This window comes from Lonchura striata, chromosome 2, assembly GCF_046129695.1.
Source record: "Lonchura striata isolate bLonStr1 chromosome 2, bLonStr1.mat, whole genome shotgun sequence".
Taxonomy (NCBI): Eukaryota; Metazoa; Chordata; class Aves; order Passeriformes; family Estrildidae; genus Lonchura; species Lonchura striata.
In genome coordinates, this window is record NC_134604.1 from 76,263,226 (window position 1) to 76,284,831 (window position 21,606).

General features: G+C 38.2%; 1 protein-coding gene across 1 annotated transcript in view; it reads left to right on the forward strand.

Annotated features, from left to right (window-relative positions):
* GPC6 (glypican 6) overlaps positions 1 to 16,998 on the forward strand; it is a 726,722-nt gene extending 709,724 nt beyond the window's left edge. The window contains exons 9-10 of the mRNA XM_077781485.1: positions 2,728 to 2,903; positions 3,339 to 16,998. Of these exons, the coding sequence (XP_077637611.1) occupies positions 2,728 to 2,903; positions 3,339 to 3,541 (379 nt within the window). The 3' untranslated portion in view covers positions 3,542 to 16,998. The remainder of the gene's footprint in view (positions 1 to 2,727; positions 2,904 to 3,338) is intronic.
* Positions 16,999 to 21,606: the final 4,608 nt, after the last annotated feature.

Genomic DNA, 21,606 nt, shown 5'->3' on the forward strand with positions numbered 1-21,606 from the left:
AACCTAAAGATTAATTCTCAGCCTTTCTAATTTTTTTTCTATTATGTCCTAAATGCCAAGGGAATTTAAGCATCCAACTAACTATTAGGCAGTGTTAAGGCCATGGATTTTAACCTACATCAAGTACGTGTCCCTTACACACCTAAGTGAGGTACAGTTGCCAGGATGCTTTGGGGGTCACCAGATCCTGGGCAGATAAAGCAGGGTGTGTGGCAGTTTTACAAAATCCCTGAATGGGCTGCCCCATGTGAAGTTAAATGATCCTGGGAAGGACATCAGATGCATATTAGTCACAGTGCAAAATATGAACCTCTATGAAATGCACATACCAAAGCATTCTCTAATTGCTTTAAGTCAGTACATTCTTCTTTTATTATTGATGGCAAGACAAAATGAAATCAGACAGAAATCAGTCAAAGAAAGCCTATGAGGTGCTCAGAGCTATCCTTAGCTTCTCATGAACAGCTTGCAATAAAGAGCTGCTAGCCCTTCATAAACAAGGAAACCAATCCACATGAATATTTAGCAATTTCAGATCACTTGTAGCTACTAACAGCTATGGCCATCATCATGGATGGAATAAGGAGCAAGACAACCATCCTGTCTGAGCCAGTAGTTCAATTCTTACATTCTTGCTTTTTTTTAATCAACTGCACCTTGAAATTGCTGATTTACTACTAGGCTGAGTAATTTATCTACAGCAGCCCTTTCATTTGTAGAGACGTGTGACAGATGGAGATGCTGTTCCTTTGCAGTCCAGAGCATCCCTGCCTGCCAAGGTCTCCATCCTACTGCCTTCAGGCAGCTCTGCAGAATTATCTCCTATTCTGTCTTTAGTGATTCATAACACCATGGTCTGCAGTCTTCCATACTGAGGGAGGCAGCTCTGTGTTCTCACCACAGTAAATCCGACTGCAGGAGTCTGGATGGGATCCCCACAGCAATGTTATTTCTTGTCATGGTACTAGTGAAACAACAGGACATGCAGCTTGGGGCTGGGTATTTTGGCAGTCATGTTTGGTTCTTCAATGTTCACATACCCCCAGGATTATTCTCATGTAAGCCTTCAAAGGCCAGTGCTGGCAAATGAGTCTCATCTTGCAAAGCGAGGGCCCACTACGCTGAGACTGAGCCCTTCCTTGGTGCAACCAAAGCACCATCTTGTTCTCTTGTGAACCTCCAGACGCAATGCAGAGTTTATTTTCCCTTCACCATGACTTCAACAGAGGAAGTCCTTTCATCTCCCTTACTTTCACATTTATTTTCAAGAGATATTTCTATTTTCAGACCAATATGAACAATGCTGTCATCAACACCAAACTTCAGTGCTGGTACTGAATTCGACACACACAAGTGAGAATGATGTGAAATATTCTCAAACTATATTTGGTACCAGGCATCATGAAAGTTTGTCTTTAGTAGGCTAGACTGTGCTATCATTACCTACTGTCTGAGCACACATGCACACAAGGAGTCCCACAAACATCAGTAGGACAGCCTGATATGAACCCTAATTACAAAATAGATCATATCCTAATAAAGAATGTAAACAAAGGGTAGATCTGCCCCAAATCTCTTGCAGCCGAAATATGAGACAAAGATAGTAGGTGAAGACAGACAAGAGAGAAAAGGGAAACTGTGGTGCACTATTTTCTCAGAGTGCCATGCCTGCATAGAGATATAATGTAAACTTTTTTTCAGCCTGGCAACTGTAAAATGCACTGATAATTTTTGACAGAAATTTGAAGCAGGAAAAAGTGTAGCTTTGCAAAAAGCCTACAAGGAAAGCTTCCTGAGGACAAAGAGCAGCAGGGGACAAAGAGTGCATCTCTAACAAAGGGTAATGGAGATTTTTACTGTAGGATGATTGGAGGCATGGGCTGCTTTTTTGTAGGGTAAAGATGTGCAAAAGCACATTTGCTGCCTGTGAGCAGCCTAAGACTGCATTACTCAAGGTCAGAGAAAGGAATGCTGCAGTAATCGAGAAATTATAAGGTAAGAGTCTGAATAAAAGATTCAGATTTGTGGATGGATAGGAAATGCCATACCTTAAATGTTATGCACAGAGTACATGAGACATGCAAACATAGCCTGGTTTAAAGGAATACTGAACAAATCAAAGAGAATACTGTAGTTTGGTAAAATTATAATGCTTTTTATGGGTCTGGATGTCATGTAGGCTGGAGATGTTGTTCATGGTGGTCTAAAAAAGAGATGCAAGGAAGAATTGGAGAAGAAAATTAAGTGCTCTTTTAACCCAGGAAAGCCATAACACCTCAAGATAGGATTCTAACCTGTCTCAGAACAAATATGCTATATACAACAAAGGACTTCATATTTTTTAAGCAGAAAGAAATAAAAACAGCATAATGCACTGTTAGATGCTTAATTTAGTGTGCAGCCATTCATGTCAGCAGAGGATATGAATATGTGGTGACTTACTGCTGGCTTGCAAACCTTTTCCATAGTTCACACAGTCATTGCTCTTGCTGGGGAGTATATGGAGAGTTAGGAAGTAGAAAAACTTAAATCCTTTCTGCTCCCCATGCAGCTGTGCTACTAAACAGATCCTTAGGAGTCGGTAAAATTAAAAACTATATTTTTAAAACAGTGTTAATGGATTTGTTTAAGAACTGCAGATTGAATTTCTTAGCACATCATTTACTGCACAGTGTTTTATTTCTGGAATTACTATGTCTCAAACTAATCTTTCATTCTGCTGTATAGATACTTGCCTGAGATTATGAATGATGGCTTGACCAACCAGATCAACAATCCAGAAGTAGATGTAGACATCACAAGGCCAGACACCTTCATTCGACAGCAAATCATGGCCTTACGTGTCATGACTAACAAACTGAAGAATGCATACAATGGGAATGATGTCAACTTCCAGGACACGAGTAAGAAACCATTAACTGTCATTACATAGCTGTAATTTTGGAGCCCATTTATAAATTGGCTCTGTTGCAATGACTTACTGTGGTCTTTGTGCTCTGCGCTGCTGACAACATAAAAAGTCTTTTTCTGTTCCATGAAATTCCAGTCATATAATTGTTTCTTTTGCTTCTCTTGCTTATCTTCATGTTTAATACATCCAGACACTGAAGGCTTTCCATAATACCAGCAGTCTGATCCCTTTTCAGAAGAGCACTTAATTACCTAATTAAGTCACAGTGGGTTTCATTTGGAAGCTTTGCTCAATGAAATTTAGCACCACCAACACTTCCTCCTTCCCAATGTGTTCATCCCCACTGGGGTGCCAAGTGGAAGGGAGAAAAGGGATGAAAGCTGTAAGCCATAGCACTCACGCTGTTTCCCTCACTCCTTTGTGCCAGGTGACGAAACCAGCGGCTCAGGCAGCGGAAGCGGCTGCACGGATGACATCTGTCCCACCGAGTTTGACTTCGTCACCACCGAAGCACCGCCTGTCGACTCAGACAGGAGGGAGGTGGAGGCTTCAGCCACACAGCCTGGCTGGTCACTGCAGACGTTGCTCATCATCTTCCTCAGCCTTGTACTGCAGAGACAGTGGAGATAATCCTGGATCTAGTCAGAGAAACTGTGTTTTAGCTACAGAAACAGCCTACTTTCTTCTTTTCTTATACTCTTGGACAATGGACCATGCCACAAACACTTGCAGTTTTCTACAAGATGGCAGTTGTTGCAATCTGCTTCCCATTTTAGTTTTCCCAAAGAGTACCAGGTTCCAGACTGAACTGCTTCCTGCTTTTTTCAGATATCTCTGAAGACAATACCCACTCTTGAGAGAATTCTTTCTCAATCCTTTATTACAGGAGACTTTCTGAGCTTCATTTCCTTTTATGCTGCAAAAGGGAAAAAAGATCTTACAGTATGTGTTTTTCCCCAGTGAGAAAAAAGATGGGGGAAGAAATCAAGAAAGTTTTCTTTCTGATTCAAGCCTGACTCAAGGCTGCTGCATTGCAACAGAATATCAACAAAACAAAACAAAACAAAAAAAAACCAAAACAAAACAAAAAAAATACAAGAAAGGAACAAAAAAAAAATGCAACCATTCTTCACTGACAGCCAGGTTTCCTTTAGGAACTTCTACAGGATGATTCAGGTCATCAGAATGATCACTGTTATAGGGAGAAAGTTGGATTATTTTTCCCCCAACACTAAACAAGTATGTCTCAGCAGTGAGTTCTTGCACTCCATCTGCCAGCCGCATCAGATTGGTATGAAGGTAGAGAAGCTGAAAAATAAGTTTATCTTTTAGTATGGTAGTAGCTCCACTAGCTTCAGAATGTCATGTTACAGTTGCTTAGGATTTGAATCTTAATGCCCAGTAAAAATATGAGTAGTAACACGACTTCACCTAGTTTCTTTTAGGATTTATCCATGTTATAGAATTGTCACAGTTTTCCACTTAGCCCACCCCTGTGAGCTCACCAGCCATGGTAATGTTAAACAACTCTCTTGACCCCTTACGGGTTCAGACAGAAAATAATCTCTTGTGATGTAATCTTTTTTCCTTTTGTTACTATTCTGACATTGATAAAAACTTTTTGCTACTATGTCCATTACCCTACCAAGACACCAATTCTCTAATAGACTAACAGCAACCAGATCAATAGTGTGTTTCACACCTAACTACATCCTTCATATCAGTTAATTTCAGTGTCGCAAGGATTTCTTCTACAAAATTTCAGATCAAACAAATATATAGTACTGACATGGAGATTTCTTTCACTTTTTTAGTCTTAGTATGATCATCTATTTTTATATATATAAATATATATAAATCACAGATTTTAACTTCTTAATTACAAGCTCAGGGTTGACACTTCTTTATAAGGAAAAAAAAATGTTTGGTCAACCAACTCTTCTTTTTTTGCTGCTCTGAAAACCCTTTAATGACTGGTGAGCATGAAATCAAAGAAGAGAATTTTTTACATATCCAGTTGTCCATTTCCTATCAAGTTTGCAGGTTGGTGGCGAAAACCTCGCTCATATGTGCGTATTTGGTGGAGGGGTGGGGGGGAGCATGTGAGTTTGTATGATAGGCCTAGAGAAGGACATGGATGTAAATTGTGATGGTAATTGTACTTCAGATTCTTCAAGGGTACATTGCTTTAATAATCATTGTCTAAATGGTTATAGTCTGGGATAGAGTTTCCCTAATTTGCATCTGGTCATAAAACCCAAGATGGAAGCTGTTTAAATCCTGGACAAATGTGTGTCAAAACTTAGACATCAAAATCTTCCTTCTTCTATCAACCACAGACAAAGGATTTTTGGGGCAGTTCTGTGTGGTGTTGAAATGATTTGCCATAAATTTATTTCCTGATTCTTACATTGACTCTGGAAATACAGAAATTGTGGTAACACTGAAAAGCCAGCCAACCACATTCCAATTTAGCAGCAGAGCAGGTAGATCATATTCATTGCAATCGCTTTTTCTTGTCAAATTATAATTAGCTATTGATTTAGGCATGAAATTAAAATAGAAAACACACAGCACGTTAGAATAAAGTATACTTAAGCACTTTTACCAAAAAGTATTTACAATCTATTTATATAGTATGTCTAATAACAAAAAGCATAAGTTTTGAGCCACTTGTATTCAATTCCTTTTCTTCCCCATTCATTTACTTTGAAATATAATGATAGCATCACAGAATCATAGAATCATGGAATGGTCTGGGATGGAAGCGACCTTAGAGATCATCTAGTTGCAACCCCCCTTGCTATAGGCAGGATGCCATTCACCAGATGAAGTTGCTCAGGGCCCCATCCAGCCTGGCCCTGACAGGTGGTCTGTTCTTCTGGGCCCAGACTAGCATGTCACTGTCTAAGCGTACGGATCACATGGGATTTACATGGCCATAGCAATGCTTCCCGCTTCTCCAAATGTTCCCCCTGAAGCAAGTCTTCTGATTGAGCATCTACTGGGTCCAGAAAGTTTAAGCCAATTCTCATAGGCTTTTTCTTTTGCCCTGGTACAGCAGGTATCAAGCAGAAGGTCTTTGCTTTTAATTTTTTCCCAAAATTGCACGTACTGTTTTCTACAAGAAGAACCCTTTAAAAATCTCCCCTGATCCATCTCTTTCTACCCATCTCCACATCCTCTCTACATCCTCAGCAACTTTGTTTCAGGAGAAGTTAAGTTTGATTTTGATTTCTCAGGTTGTGTGTTTATTCATTGGTAACTGATCCTATTTCCATCTGATTATTCTGGATCTGAAAGACAGGCAGAAGTGTCCAAGCCCTCTGATGCAAGTCCTCTGTTGTACTTGCTCCACACTGCTAGTGAAGGAGCTGATAGACTCATCAGGTTGTTGTGTTAGCCTTGGCACACATGTAGGTGATCTGATTACTGTTTTCAGATGGTGCAGCCAAGGTGTGTGTCCAGGGAGCTCTCATCTATTTGCAGATCTCCATGGACTTTTGGACAAGGAGTAAGTTGGATCCTTTTGGACAAGGAGTAAGAAAAAACCTGGGGTTCACTGAAGGCACTCGTCACTGGAGGAGCTTGCCCTGCTCTTCTTGAACTGGATCTTATACACTGCTGCTCAAACAACACACCGGCTTAATCTTTGCCAAAACATGGTTCTTGCAGGAGTTCTGACAGAAATTTTTGTCTTCCACATTATTATTTCTACTCTTATTTTCCTACTATGCATGGTGATGTTTTATCAGGAGACAGAGATACCTTTGCGTGAAGTTACTGTGTATACATTTCTTTAATAGTCCCTAAAGGTTGAATACACTCTTCATACATTGCATTTTTCTGAGATTAAGAGAGCTATTAAATCTACAGAGAAAATGAAATTGGGAATGAAGGAGAGAAAAGAAATGGCATTCATGTTCATAAATATGAGAATCTACATAATTTCCAATTATTCTATTCACACATCCTTGGCATCCAATAGCTCTTCTGAGGTAATTTTTTGGTGTGCCACAATTTAAATATTTCTCTTCTGTTAGCAGCAGATAAAATAAGAAATTATAAAGAATACAATTACATGTTCAAGAAAAAGGGGCTAAGTCCTAAGGAAAAGTCCTTTGATTATGTAAACCCACTATGCTGCGCAATCTAGAAGTTCTTCACATGTAATGTTATTTTAAAGTGGAGGCTAATATAAATTAGATGCAATTAATTACATAACCGTTGCTGTAGAGCCCTGTGAGGTTCTATCTTTTCAATATTAAGCAAATTGTTTTTGCATTAACCCCAAATTTTTCATGTTCATTTTACTGCAGATTTTTCTACTGATGACTCAGTACATAGTACTGTAAATACAGTGCAGACTACCTGGACTCTGGCCAAACTTAGGCATTTCAAAAAAAGACAATCAGAAAAAAAAAAATGAAAAAAGAGAATAGAGATTTCCTGCAAAAGAGGAAGGAGAAAGGAAACTGTGCCTCAGTGTTCTGGTAAGGGTTGATCTATCTCAGTTCCTTAAGAAGCATCATAGACCTCTGTCCATGGAAAGCTCTGAAAGTCTGAGTTTCAGATGCACACATCATCCCAGTTCTGTGGGACTTCTTAGGAAAAATTATTCCCACAGAAGTGTGAACCAGTTTGAGCTGCTTCCATCCAAAATGGCTTTACTGTGCATGTGACTGGGCAGTGGCACAGATTGCTCAGAGAGGCTGTAGAGTCTCCCTCACTGGAGATATTCAAGAACCATCTGGACACAATCCTTTGCCATGTGCTCCAGGATGACCCTGCTTGAGAAGGGAGGTTGGATCATATGACCCACTGTGGTCCCTTCCAGCCTGACCCATTCTGTGATTCTGTGATTCCATGAGCTGGAGCTGTTCTTGGGAGGTGGGCTCTATGTGCAGTGTCTCAGCAGGCAGCAGTTGCCTTCAGTTTACTAACTGATTTTGAATCATTATCAAATGTAACTATACTTATTCACTGAAACTTTTATTACTTCAACATAAAAAATAAATTACAGCACTGATGCAAATTTTGGCTTTTGTTTTTAATTTGCTTCCAAAGATAACCCATTAAAACTGAGTACAGAAAATTTTAGAATCATTATGCAGGTTTCCATAGATTTTATAATGGATATTAAGAAGAAATCCACATTTCAAAGACCACAAAACTATTTTTACTATATTAACCCACAAATATTCAAACCTGCTAGAGGAGAATGGATAGAGTTAACAACAGTGGAATGTTACATAAAATTGAAAAAAGCCATAATTTTAAAGGGAAATTCAGCAGTCAAAGGCTAAGTCTTAGTGTCAGTACTGAGATTATGTTGTCAAAACATAATAGACTCAGCAATGCCTACTTTCAAGAAAAATAGGGCAGGTGATGCACTGAGCATGGCAATGTTTTCATTACAACTACTCAGATGGACTGTGAGGATTATATTAATATGTGTAATTATGACCCTTTTCGGATAAGATAATGATAAAGACCAGAGTACCATGGTAACAGGGTATGTGAAGGATAAATGTTATGATAGTAACAATTTCCTCATCTGTTAAACAGTATAGGAGACATAATGAAGAATGAAAAACTTCAATTTTTAAAATAAAGTTCTAACATCGGACAAGAGTGATGGTCTCAAATTAATTCAGTCTGAACATTTTGCATTAGTCTGTCCTATTCAAATCTGCTGACCAATATAAACAACTGATCACTTGAAGGTAATTTGCCAACATAAGATGCAGTGCTCATTTACAGTATTTACTTACTTTTTGTACTAAGCTGAGTATATAGTTTATGATTCTGATTGTGCATCATATGAGGTAATAAACAGACTTGTGCACTGCACCTCTGTGAAATCCTGGTGCCATGATAAAGCAAATTGGAGCTTTGTCATTAACAAGGATTTTGACTATAATCAGGGAGAAAAAAAAGTAGTATCTTTTTTCTGGAAGATGTTCATATGTGGTTTATTTCTGACTGTTAATAAAACACCAACACTGTCCATAAAATAAATGACATTAGCATTGTCACCTTACATTGTCACTTTAGTCCAAAGCAGTTGCAGACTTTCTGCCTGGTTTCCCCACAGTCGAAGTCTCTGGACTTTCCAGGAGTTCAAGAAAGTCATATGAGTTTGTCCATAGCTTAAAGTCTACACTATTAAATCAAATAATTTCAGGAAATTGGATCGGTATTTCAGTCAGCTCTTATTTCACTTTTATATATAATTATGCAGCACTGATAATTAACATTATAACACACATGAAAGGCTTTTGTTTCACACTGATTAAAAAAACTTCTTCATTTTCCCCCTTTATTCTGCCACCAAGAAATCTGTGCAGCTTAATACTTAAAGCAGTTGGCAGCATCTGGTGTGTAGTTTGTTTATTACATTCAGAACAGCTGCATTACTAAGAGTTGTCTTTTTCTTGAGAGGGAATAGGGAAAGAGTGTGTCCATTTATCATTAGCCAAAAAGATGTACAGAATGTTGACTATTTATCTTAGATATAGTGGAGGTCCATCTGTCAGCATTTCTGAAGATGTTTAAAGTCAGATTTCCAGGGAAGACTTATCTACTCCCAGTAAAACATAAATCAGTATGATTTTCTTCCATGAAAATAATACAGAGTATGTGGCTTTCAGTTCCAAGCATTGAGGAAACTAGAAAGAAATTTGCTTTCTCCAAAGTGAGAAGCTAGCCATTTAGACAACTCTCCTGCAGCTCTTTTGTAGCTCTCCAGAGCTCTCCTGAGCCCCTACACAGATTGTCTGAAGCAGGGAGCCTCCTAGGTAGGCAAGTTGTCCCCGTCAACAATGGAGAGTTTTTTCCCAAGATGAATAGAAAGACACTTGAGGAATGAGACAGGGCAGAGTGACTTCAACAGTGAGACCCAGAAGGTATATATGACTATGGGGAATAAACAATAAAATCAGGTGAGGGACATCTGGAGCTCCTCAAATCTGTCCAGCTCTTCTTTTCAACCTACTGCCTGTGAATTTTCAGTGTAGTCTGATTATAACTGTCTACTCATGGACATAGCAAAGGCACAAATACTGCTTCACAAGTCAGCAGTACTTTGGTAATCTGCTGCACAGTTTCTCTCTCTTCTTATTTTCCTGGTAGACTGTCTAGTTCCATATCTCTCAGAGTCTGAGGAAGAGCCTACTACCTAAAAGATATTTCTGTATGTCAATAGTCCGTTTTTCATTTTTAAAAAGTTTTATTTAGACAAAAAAGTTGTTCACATATCTCATAAAAATTACTCAATTTCACTATGCACCTAGTGAGTTTTCTTCTCCAGCCTGAAAATTACACTCAGAGGAGGCTTTGGATAAAGCCCAAACTCCATTAACCCTCTAAGTTTCTTAGAGGTCTCCCAAGTCCCACTAAATACGCCAAATATCAGATTACAGGTGGACAGTGCTCCTTCTCATCCCTCCTCTCCTCACTCCTCACCTCAAAGTATCATCTTGGCCTTGAAAACCTTTCAAAATAAGTATTTCATAATTTCAGCTTGTACATTGTAAAAAAAAAAAAAAACTTTTGCCTTTGTGTTTCCTGATGATAAATAATTCTCACTAATGCTTCCTGTGTGCCACATGTGCTATCTGTCTTTGAGTCACCAGTGATGGCTATGACAATTTTCTTCTCCAGGCTGAACTGTCTTTTCTGTCATTTTTAGCTCACTGGATTTTCTATCTCCCTTCACCAGATTTCTGTGCCTTTGGTAGCAACTAAAGCTTCTCTTTTCAGACAGATGAAGCAGCAACAGAGCAACGGGGAGATTTGGTTCACTTATTTGGGAGCTTTCTATTGTGCTTTATCAAACCCCAGCTTTAGCTTTTATTCTCTATTCTAAACATGCTTGTGTGGATGTATGTTCTGGATTATTTGACATAAATCCTGCTCTTTTTTTCCATCTATAATTAGAGTTTATAGATTGCATTTTGGGTTATTCATTCATCTGCAGCAAAATTCTACTTCTTTCTTATAACTATAGCCTGAAATTTCTGTTTTGCTATTGTCTGGTATGCTGATGAGCTAGCAAGGCCAACACCAAAGATCTTGTGGATTTTCTATAACAAGATTAACTGAATGGGCAACAACTTCTGGAAACAATTCATATTGCTTCTGCAATTGATTATTTTGAGGTCTGGTGTTGGGTGTTATTATTTTGTTTTATTTTATTTTATTTTATTTTATTTTATTTTATTTTATTTTAATGTTGTGGGCTTCATTTCATTTACTTCACACATCAGCTACAGGTATATTGCATTGCGCACATGTAATGTAACAACAGATGAATTTTTTCAGTCTTTAGATCACACAGAAGATTTTTAAGCAGTTGGTTGATCTTAGGGTTTTTTTCAGAGCTACAGAGTGATGATCAGTCTCAAAAAAATTGCACAAAGAGTAGTCAGAGGTCTTCAGATTTCAGCTCCATGCTATTAGCTCAGTTTGAGGCTCCAATAATATTTTGTAAATAATTTGTGAATATGTGTATGTACTTGAGGGGGGAGAAGTGAGCATTTGCATCTCTGAAATATTCTGATGGTTCTTTTCAACTTCTGCCTAATCTGAACACAAATCTACAGATGAGGAATTTGCACTCAGATGTTCAGGGAAGTCAAACTAAATCAATTGATGGACATTTATGGACAGACTCCCCCCAGGTTACTTTTTATGCTGATGAGCAACATCATTCAATTTCCACTAGCAATTTTGTTACATTTCTCAAATTCAAAGAAAGAGTGTTAAGTAGGTCAGATTTCTTGGTTTGGATATCAATTGACATTTATACACGTTTATTAAACTTTTATGACTCCAGACATATGAACATCGCTTGAAAGCATGCAAATTGTTAGCTCTGGTTTTTATGCTATATTTCTAGATTAGTATTTAACATAGCTAAATGTGAATTTATAGGGATGATATGTGAATGCAAATCAAGTTTAGAATAAAATTAGTTTTAGAAATGGGGTTGGATTGAAAAGATATTATTAAACTTCAAACCTGCTTTTCTACTGCTCTGGTTCTAACATTTCAGTTTAATCTGGCACAACAAAAGCCCAAAACCAGTTTATAGCTCATACCTGAAATTAAATAGTAGTTTCAAATTTGGGGGTTTCCAATCAAAATGAAAGTTAGAGAAAAATCCCAAGTTCTCCCATCTCCAAGCACTACTTACAAAGATAGAACATTTAGCAGCATATGGCAGTGTGTGTGTGTGTGTATATATAGCAGTATATCAAGGCAAGATTTAAACTTTTAAGGGAAAGATTCTTTATGGATTTGTAACTCCAGAGAAGTATTGTACCACAGAAATAGACAGAAATAGAAAAATATATACAATTGTTTTGATACATTTGTGAAATAGGTTTCACAGAACCTGATATTTTTTGTGTAAAATGCCTTAAATCACTTTATGTAGGGCTAATGCAATTGAATTTATTTCTGTATATAACCTTTTATAGTAAATACTTCGGATGCAACACTAGACTTTTCTTTCCACTGCAATGATATACAGCCTTATGATTACTAACTATACCAGAGAGACAATGAAAGCTCTGCTTTACTAGCTGTGAATGCTCTTTCAGTCCACTTATAGACTGAGAGCTTGGAAGCAAGAAGCAGTGTCAGTGCCAAGAGCACCAAGACCTTCCTAATGGGCAATGCCTACATTCTCTCAGTCCTTTGCAACTGCTCTTTTTCCTCTCATGCCATCTGTCTTCATGAAAATCGGCTGCAGCTTAGGGCCTCGGATCATCCCACCAAGCACTTCAGGGAGCACATTGTCCTTGTAAATCTCCAGTCAGCCAGCAGAGATGGGCACCTCCATACCTGGGAAGGGGCTTACCTCCCTTTCCACCACAGGCTGCCTGGGATGACAAGGTCTGTCATGGAGAAATCTCACTTAAGTGCCTGGAGGTAGATGCCACTAGTGAGACAAGAGGTCCAGACTTCACCCAGACTCTCTCCTGGGCTTTTTTTTTTTTTTTTCTGTAGGCCCAATGATTCCTCTTCTTCACACCAGGGCTGGAGTGAAGAGCCTGGAGAGGAATTTCACCTGGAGAAGTCACAGTACAATGACTTTGTTTCTGGGCCAAACCAACCCTGGTGTAACCAGATGTACAACCAACATGCATTTGTTGTTCTGAATGCTGCCTGATGCTGCTGTGTTTGTATGCTTACTTGTAAGACATTGGAACCAGTCAAATATCCTAGATTCCAACAGGAAAGGAGACTGCCTTCAATGCATACATGCACAAAGGGTGGAGCTCAAACAGGTCTTTGCAGAAATCCCAGATGTCTTTGCAAGTCTGGTAAAAGGAGTGTGCAGTGCTAAGCCAGCTCAGACAGTTAGAAAGGATTATGATGCACATGGCCAAAGGACAAGAAGTAAATTAAATGCAGTGCCTCAAAGAGTGAGAAACTGCGATAAAGATACCCATCGGGTTGAATCACTAATGCACTTAGTTGTTTGTCATTCTCAACCCTTACTGCATCAGCGAAAGGAGAACACACATCTAAGAGGTCAGTAGAAAAAGCAAGGTTAATACCTATAGGTTAATGCTGACAAACCACTAACACACCTCTTAAAAAATAGCTGAATGGTGTGACAGAAACAACTTGTTAAAACTATAATTAAGCACAGCTTCATCTGTATCCCCCTCCGTATCTTGAGACTCCAAATGAGGAAATTATTTTTCATTCCCTAGAATACTTTGTGAGAGGTTGGTAATTGAAATGTGGCAGAAACCAAAAGCCCTCGCTGTGAAGCACCCATTTCAGTCCAATATTCTAAGCCTTCTGGTCTTCCACTTTGTTTTCCTTTTGCATTTCTGAGAATGGCATATGCACATAGTGCATGTGAGGATGCATCTCTCTCCCTGTGTGCACATTTATGTATGCATATACACACATATATGTGTCTCTACATATACAACCACAGACCAGTAAATTTCAAGGACATATAAGAAAGTATTGGAAAGGCTCCATTTGCCACAATACTTGACATAGACCTAATGAGAAGAATCCTAGGCAGGAACTCGTGCTTTAAATATGTTTGTACTTTGTGTCTCTATAAGTGTTGATGAAATTTTCTGAAATAACTGGAAAAGAGTGAGCCTGCAAAACTTAATTTGGCAACATCTGCTGCTACTAGTAAGGAAGAGACAAAACGCACAATTTTCCAGATAAAAACAGCAACCTAGATGGTATTCTGGGGCTTTACTGGTATGAATTTCATTATTCCTTGGTTTCTATTTGCACATAAAAAAAAACATATAAAAGCTCACCAAGCTTTTCAGAACCCCTACTTCCTTCCTTTCAGGCTACAATAATTGTTAAATGATGACTTTTCTACACTTATAGAAGTATATTCTTTAAAAATGACTTGGGTAAAATACTCGTGATCAAAACCATCATCCTAGTTGGTGGGTTTTTTAAAAAAAGTGAATTCATAATGCATGGAAATTGGATCTCACTTCTAACGACATCATCTGCCTCCCCTTACCAACTACAGATTTGTAATCATACTGCCACTGTCCATCACCCAAGAATGACATGACACAATACCAAACGGATTACCCTTCCAGCAATTGGGTCTTTTTCATTTCTTTCTTCTCCACATACTTTCCTTCAGGAAGTTTTGATTAGCAGAAATGCATTCAGATTTCCCTGTGGATAAAAAGAAGGGAAGTGTTTGACATTTTCCAGGCAATCTCAGATGGTATTGCTCAAGCCGCTGCTTTTCTATTTCCCCCTGAGTCTTTACTAAGTCCAGTGCACAACAGCTAATGTGGTTTTCACAAAACAATGATCAGTAATGTAAATACCATTCCTTCCCTTGAGATTTATAATGAATTCTGTGTTTCTTAAGCTTGTTTCTCTCACAGTTTTTAATGTTAAGGATGACATTTGGAAATTACAGAACAGTTAAAACATAAACCATGGTGTTTCTGTTTGTTACTAAGAAAAGCTTGACTGCAGGGATATTTTATTGGCAGGGTTGTATTAAAAGTCATTTACATGCATTTACATACATGTGTATATATATGTAGAGCTGCACCTGCTTCTTTCATATACCTTAAAATTACTACCAGATAATGAATGTCCTCCAATTAAAATAATTTTTTGAAATTGCATCTTCCTGAAATATAGATATTAGAAGACCTTGCTGCTCAGCCAAGGCAATTTTGCCTGGTGCAATATAATGTTAGAAGACAAAGGCATTTGAAAAAGTCATGCATTTTATTTTCTGAATCAATACTTCTTTTGCTGCCTATTGAAAAATCCTTTCTTCATGCTTACAACACATCTGAGAGCTAGAATAGGATTGTACTATGCTGTAACAGACTGAAACAATAACTAGCATTCTTCAAGATTAATTTTATTTGCCCTGCCTTTTGCCTACAAACATTATCCATGTAATGCTTTTCAGACAGATTGTACCTTGTTAGTTTCCCTGCTTCATAGTATACATATATTAATGAATATGTATTTCCATTGGTGACGGTGTAAGGCAAGTTATTTCTCTCATAGTGTTATTCTACTGTTTATTCATGTGCATATTTTAAATTTGCAATAGCTTGTTGGAAAGCCTAATTGATTGTCACTGACTACCAGCCAGAGTTTTCTTTTGTTAAGACACCATTACATAAAATTCTGATAATTACATGAGAATTCACTTCTGATTGTTAGATCTAAATTATATTTTTGCAAAATCACAGAAAACCCCTTATCAATTAATCTCCACTAAAACATTGTGTTAAAAATGTCAGAAAACACAGTTTTTCCAGTTGTCTTCATAATAAGAAATAAATAGACTTTCTGAGTTAAACAAGAAGATATATTGACCTTTATAGGAATCTTGCCATAATTGGCAAAACATTAAAACATAGAACTCACAATTCACCAAACCTCTATGCAGAGAGAGCGATAGCTCAGATAGAAAATACCAGATTGCTTGTCAGGGAAGTCTTATTGATGCAACACACAAAGTCACTTGCAGACCATCTACTGCAATGGTCTGCAATCCTATATTATCTATAGGATACCCATAGGTATCCTGTAGGTACTATAACTACTGTGAGATGTAGAAAAGAGAATCAAACTCTCTGCTACCCAGTGCCATGAGATTTCAACTGCCTGTACAATCAACTGATAGAAACAGGGAAACACATTCTTTCCACAGGCTGTATCTACCTATACTGTACATTGCTCTGACTTCTCTCTGCTGACATAAAGGGTATTCTTAGTCTGGCATCACAGTATGACAAACTCTGTGACTGATTCATTACAATCTTCAGCTTAGAAACCTTTAAATACATGCACAATGCCATAGGAGGTGGTTTGCACTCAGCCCATTAATCCAAGTATTAAGAGATAGGTGGTCAGAAGTAGTTCTTCTTGGTGAAGTAACTAAGTGTATGGATTAAGACTTCCCAATGTAACTCATTTGAATTCAAAATTTAGAAGTGTTCCAGCAACTTGGACAATGTAATTTATGCTGTGCGAGGACTATGCAATGGAGGATCAGAAACATCTTCCCCGGTCTCTCTGGTCCTCCTCCCAGTGAAGCTAGTGAGAGTTTGCCATTGGCTCCAGAATCAGGAAAAGCACATCTAACAAGTTTGATACTAACCATTTAAATCTACATTTATATCCTCAATGTCTATCTCTCAGACTACACTGGTGACACTGACTAGTGCATAATTACAACAGAAATAACATGTGGGACTATCTTTTACACTGTTACTTAATATTCAGTACTGTATGTATATATCTACTTGACACCTCAGTGAAGACTTTGACATGCCTTATTCATTATAGTTATTTTTATGGTATTGGTATTGTTAGATTGCTTTCCCATATAAAGAATAAAACTATAACTGTTCTGACTTAAAATTGTCCAATTCATTTTTATCCAAGTTTTGTTAAATATAAATTATGTTCATAAGTTCTTCTCATTCCCATCACCCTTCGCTCACACAAGGAAGGCAATGTATATTGGTGGTTTAAAAACAGGTATTTGATATTCTCTGATGGACTACAATAAATATCTGAAGTAAGTACCTGCCTCATGTCTTGTGGTTTTTTTTTCTGCAGACAACAAAAAGTGCTCTCTGCAGACCAGCAGTGTTAATCCTATGATTGTCAGCTACTGGAGAATCATGAGGTTACATAAATCCTTAAAATAATTTGTGAGGACTTCATTCTACAGTGTTCCTTTTTCAGCTACATTTATGTGCCTGTCATATTCCCCTAAAATCTGTTAGAAAAGTGAAAACTATCATGGAAATGTCCAAAGTCATGATAGGATAAATTTCAGGCAGGAGTCCTTTATTTACTCTTTTGCAAAAGGTGAGCTCTTTCTATGTCTATACGTAAAATACTTCTAAAAATTATATTGATTGATATTTTTACTTACTTATTAGATCTAAATTAAGTACTTTATTGAAATAGTTGAGCACCTTTTTCTTTCTTTTTTTTTTTTTTTTTTGATTAGACTGTCCATGATCCAGAAGTCTTAAAATGTAAATCAATATTGGTCTTTAAGAAATGTGGGATCTGGCAAGTTAGAGGGCTCCCTTTCTAACTTTTTAATTTGGCTTATTCTAGTTCTTTTAGTGGAGTCTAAGATTTCATATTAGGTTTTCAAACTGTCAGTGCAGCCTCTTTGAAATTCTTCTGCTGATTAGGTTTCAAGTTTAAGGGGTTTGTTCAGATGCCTACGTATTGCTATCTGGTATCACTTGAAATAGTTTAAGTTAGCCAAGGCATCTGCCCAGAGGCAGCAAACATGGCACAGGACCTGCAGAGCCCCGCATCCTTCCAGACTGGCAATTACTTGTCCAGATGGGATCATCTCAAGAACCTTGAATGAAACTAAAGGCCTATGTTTAGACAAGAGAACCAATTTCCTAAATTCAGGTGAGCTGAATCCCACAGTAACCTGGTAAAAATCTAGGTCCAGGCAAACTACATCTCACCCTGAGAAGGGGTTTAGTTGCTTAAATAGAGGCAATGTTGCCATTCTGGGTATGGCAGGGTTTGGTTCAGCTGCCTGTGTTTACATCTTCTAGTCCCACTGCCTTGGAATTTTTAGGATATATCAAAGAGCACTGGACACTTTTGAGGCTTGCATTCAAGGTATCTGTGTGGAGCTGGCAAATATGCAGAGCAGCAGGAAATCCGTGGCTTCCTGGGACAGCAGCTGGAGCAAGTGCAGGGCACACAGCATCTCCTGAGGCACTGCATCACCTGCCTCTGGCTACCCCACCAGCCCTTCAAGACAGGGGAAGCCTGACACCTTCTGGGCGTGTCTGTCATTGAACTGAGAGAAAACAGCTCATTTTAAAAATGATTCCATGAGGAAATTGTTTGGATAAGTCTGGGAAATGTACTCCTTTCTTTAGAGTGGATTGCTGTGTTCCCCATCCTAAACCAAAACACCGAGTTTTCAAGGAGGAAAAAAATTCTTTATGGTGTTCAGCCTCTGAAAAATGCTAAAGAATGATTTCCAGCTTCTAATATTTTGTAGTATTCTTTATCTTATTAACACAAAACACACCTTACTATGCCTGTTTCCTGACAAGGCAAAAACAATCCGTTGTAATAGAAGAGTTTAGTGAAATCAACAATTTAAAATTCTGGTACTTCCTTGAAGAGACATTACCTGAAGCAGTGCACAGAGTCTTCTGTGAATCAGGGAAAATCTATCTGACAACTAATAACTCCTTTTAATTATTAATTCTTTCCTGTGCACCTACAAGAATGTTCTGTTAATTAACAGTGTTTCACTTTAAATCTTGCTGGAACAGAATGAAAATGTGAATTGCTAGGGATTTGATTCTGTTAAGTGACAAAAATTTACCTGCCTATTCAAACAGCACTGAATCCTTTAGTCTAGAAATACTATCACAACCATTTTCTCTGCCAAACTTCTGATACTTGTTTCATGACTGTATGAAACACTGCAAGTGTATTTTGATTCTTTTGTCTCATCAGAATGCAAATAAAATTCAAGGAGAATTGAATGTGAGAAAGTATTTTTAAAAGTGAAAATAGATCTAACTGTTTGAAAACAACAGATGCTTTTATTTGAATGACAAGTAAAGGTTCCGGTTGGCTTTTTTACAATTTAGACGTGTTATTTGAACACCAGCCTTAGCACTGAAATTATATTAATATACTAAATTCTGAGGCTCTGCTGAATTTATTAGCACTCTCTTGGTGTAATACACTATTGAACCTAATATTCCATTTGCATTGTGGAATGTATATCCATTTACCTGAATGTTCAGGTAGTGTCTATGGCAAATATCAATAAATTGAAACGACTGTTGAAGTTAATCCAGGGAAAACTTTGGCCTAAGAAAATGTTTTCTGATGCATTGCTAAGCTCAGGCATACCAGAGAGCCAACAGATACAGATTCCCAGCTGATATAAAGAATGTGCAGGTGTCGGATTCTTGCAATATGAGGTAAATGTAAAACACCTCCCCTGGGATTGGGATCTGCATGAGGAATGATGTCGTCTGATAAAGAGAGGGATGACGGCCCATTTTTGAGCAGCTTGTGTGATGGATGATGCTCACTTCTGCCATCAGCTTCACCTGTCCAAGCCCAGCCACAGGAGGGAGCAGAAAGCTGGGCAACACGTGCAGGCAGGAGCTCTGGGCACAGGGCAATGTGGGAGCATGAGGGATAGGAGGGACTTGGAGAAGACACCGACCTACTGCCATGAGACATCTTTGATACTTATAGTTACTTCAAATAAATTATTTTATGAGATAAGGAGCATGGGAGAAAGAGGAGAATAAAATTAAAGAAGTCCAAGAGCTACAGAATAATGGAATTAAGAGAAAGATTTGAGGTGAGTATCAGTAAAAATATCCTTAAAGTGAAAGAGATAAAGATGCTTAGTCTGGCTCCTGATTTTAATTTTTGTGATGAAGTTTATCTTTTTTCTGGTTAATGATTTTCTTCAATAATGCATTTATTTAGTTTTGATAGAGATATTAATTAATTCAAAACAATCAATAAAATTATAAATACAGAAGCTTTTCACACACTCTTTATTAGATGTTTAAAATTTCCATTTTTCAACTGTAATCATGACTGTACTTAAAACAGCAGAATATACACGATACAAATGATTAGTACATGGGACAACTATTTGTGCTACTCAGTTTGTGAGGCTTCTTTGAAATACAGCCTAGGTTTAAGCATCGTTCTACTTTCCCCCACTGGAATGAATATTAATGGGTAAGTTAGAGGAGGGTGACATAGATATATTTGACAAGCAAGGCAGATAGAGCCAAAAGGACAAGGCAAGCAATGTGGAAGAGAGGAGGGAGACTGGAGAAGTCTCTAGAGGAACAAACAGACGTGAAATCTCTGGACAACTCCCAGCAGAAAAGAGAACTGGGACAATCCTGCACTGCAATGAAAACATGCTAGAAATTCAGACTGGATGTTTTATTTCCCCATCTGAAATATTTGAGGGACTCTTCCCTGAAACAATTTCAAAGATCCTTAACCATGGCCCAGGCACAACTGAAAACTAGGGGATTCTATTCCAGGGCAAGCAGCTCCACTACACATTCTATGAAATGTGGAAGGAAAAAAGTCTGACGTTCCCTGGCTGAAAATTGAATTTACCGACACTTTTCAGGCAAAGGCAATATTCCAAGTAGTCATTTTGTTGCTCAATAAATTCTCATTCCCATTCACTTTGCTGTGTAAAACCTGCCCCTACCTTGTGTCCAAATGAAATAAATCATGGAATATTAGAGAAAAGAAGAGAGCAATTTTGTGAAGTGCTACTAGAGATGTGTTTTCCAGATAAAAACCATACCAATATTGAGAGACTGACAGCAACTAAAGCAAAAATGAGCATGAGACAGGCTGTTGTGATGAGCTGACACAAATTCATCTGTCTGAATAACACAATTAAGTATACATCACAAAAGCACAACTAGCAATCCCCAGACCAAGCTAAAAAATTTAGATATAGGTAAGACTGAAAGAAAAAGTACCATATTTTTCCTCCCCTTTCAATTTTAAGTAGAAATATACCTTTTATCTTTATGTTTGTCTGTCCTAGCACAGCCACCAGGGTATACTTTTTTCTTACCAGCAGATAGACATAGTGTAAATGAGCACTGAGCTCTGTAATCTCTCTCTACATGTGTCATGTCCCTGATCAAATATTTTTATTTGGGGGGTTGATTTAAAAACAAAACATTCCATATTATACAAATGCTCTCATTGCTTTTGCAAAATCAACTTATCCTAAGATTACGTGTGGAAAACGTTGGAAGGGCTTTTCCTTCTGTTGAAAAATCCAGCTTCTTTCCTCGGGAAGGATTGTGCTTTGCCTTCACAAGTGTCATTTTTCAAAGTCCTGAGCTGCATTCTAAATCCGTGGGGTTTGGCACTCGGAGCTGCTGTACGCATCTGCACAAGGAGCAGGCTTTCTGCAGCTCACCAAGGTTCCCTCTCCAGCCTTGGGATGTGACATGCATCCCAACAGCCTGGGAGCTGCTCCCAGTGGAGCTGGTGGTGCCCAGCTCTGCCAGCCAGCCGTGCCAAGGGGAGCAGCGAGAGCGCAGCGTGCCAGGCAGGAGAGCACCTGCCAGCCATGGACCTGGCTGTGGACATCGGTCCCAAGGACT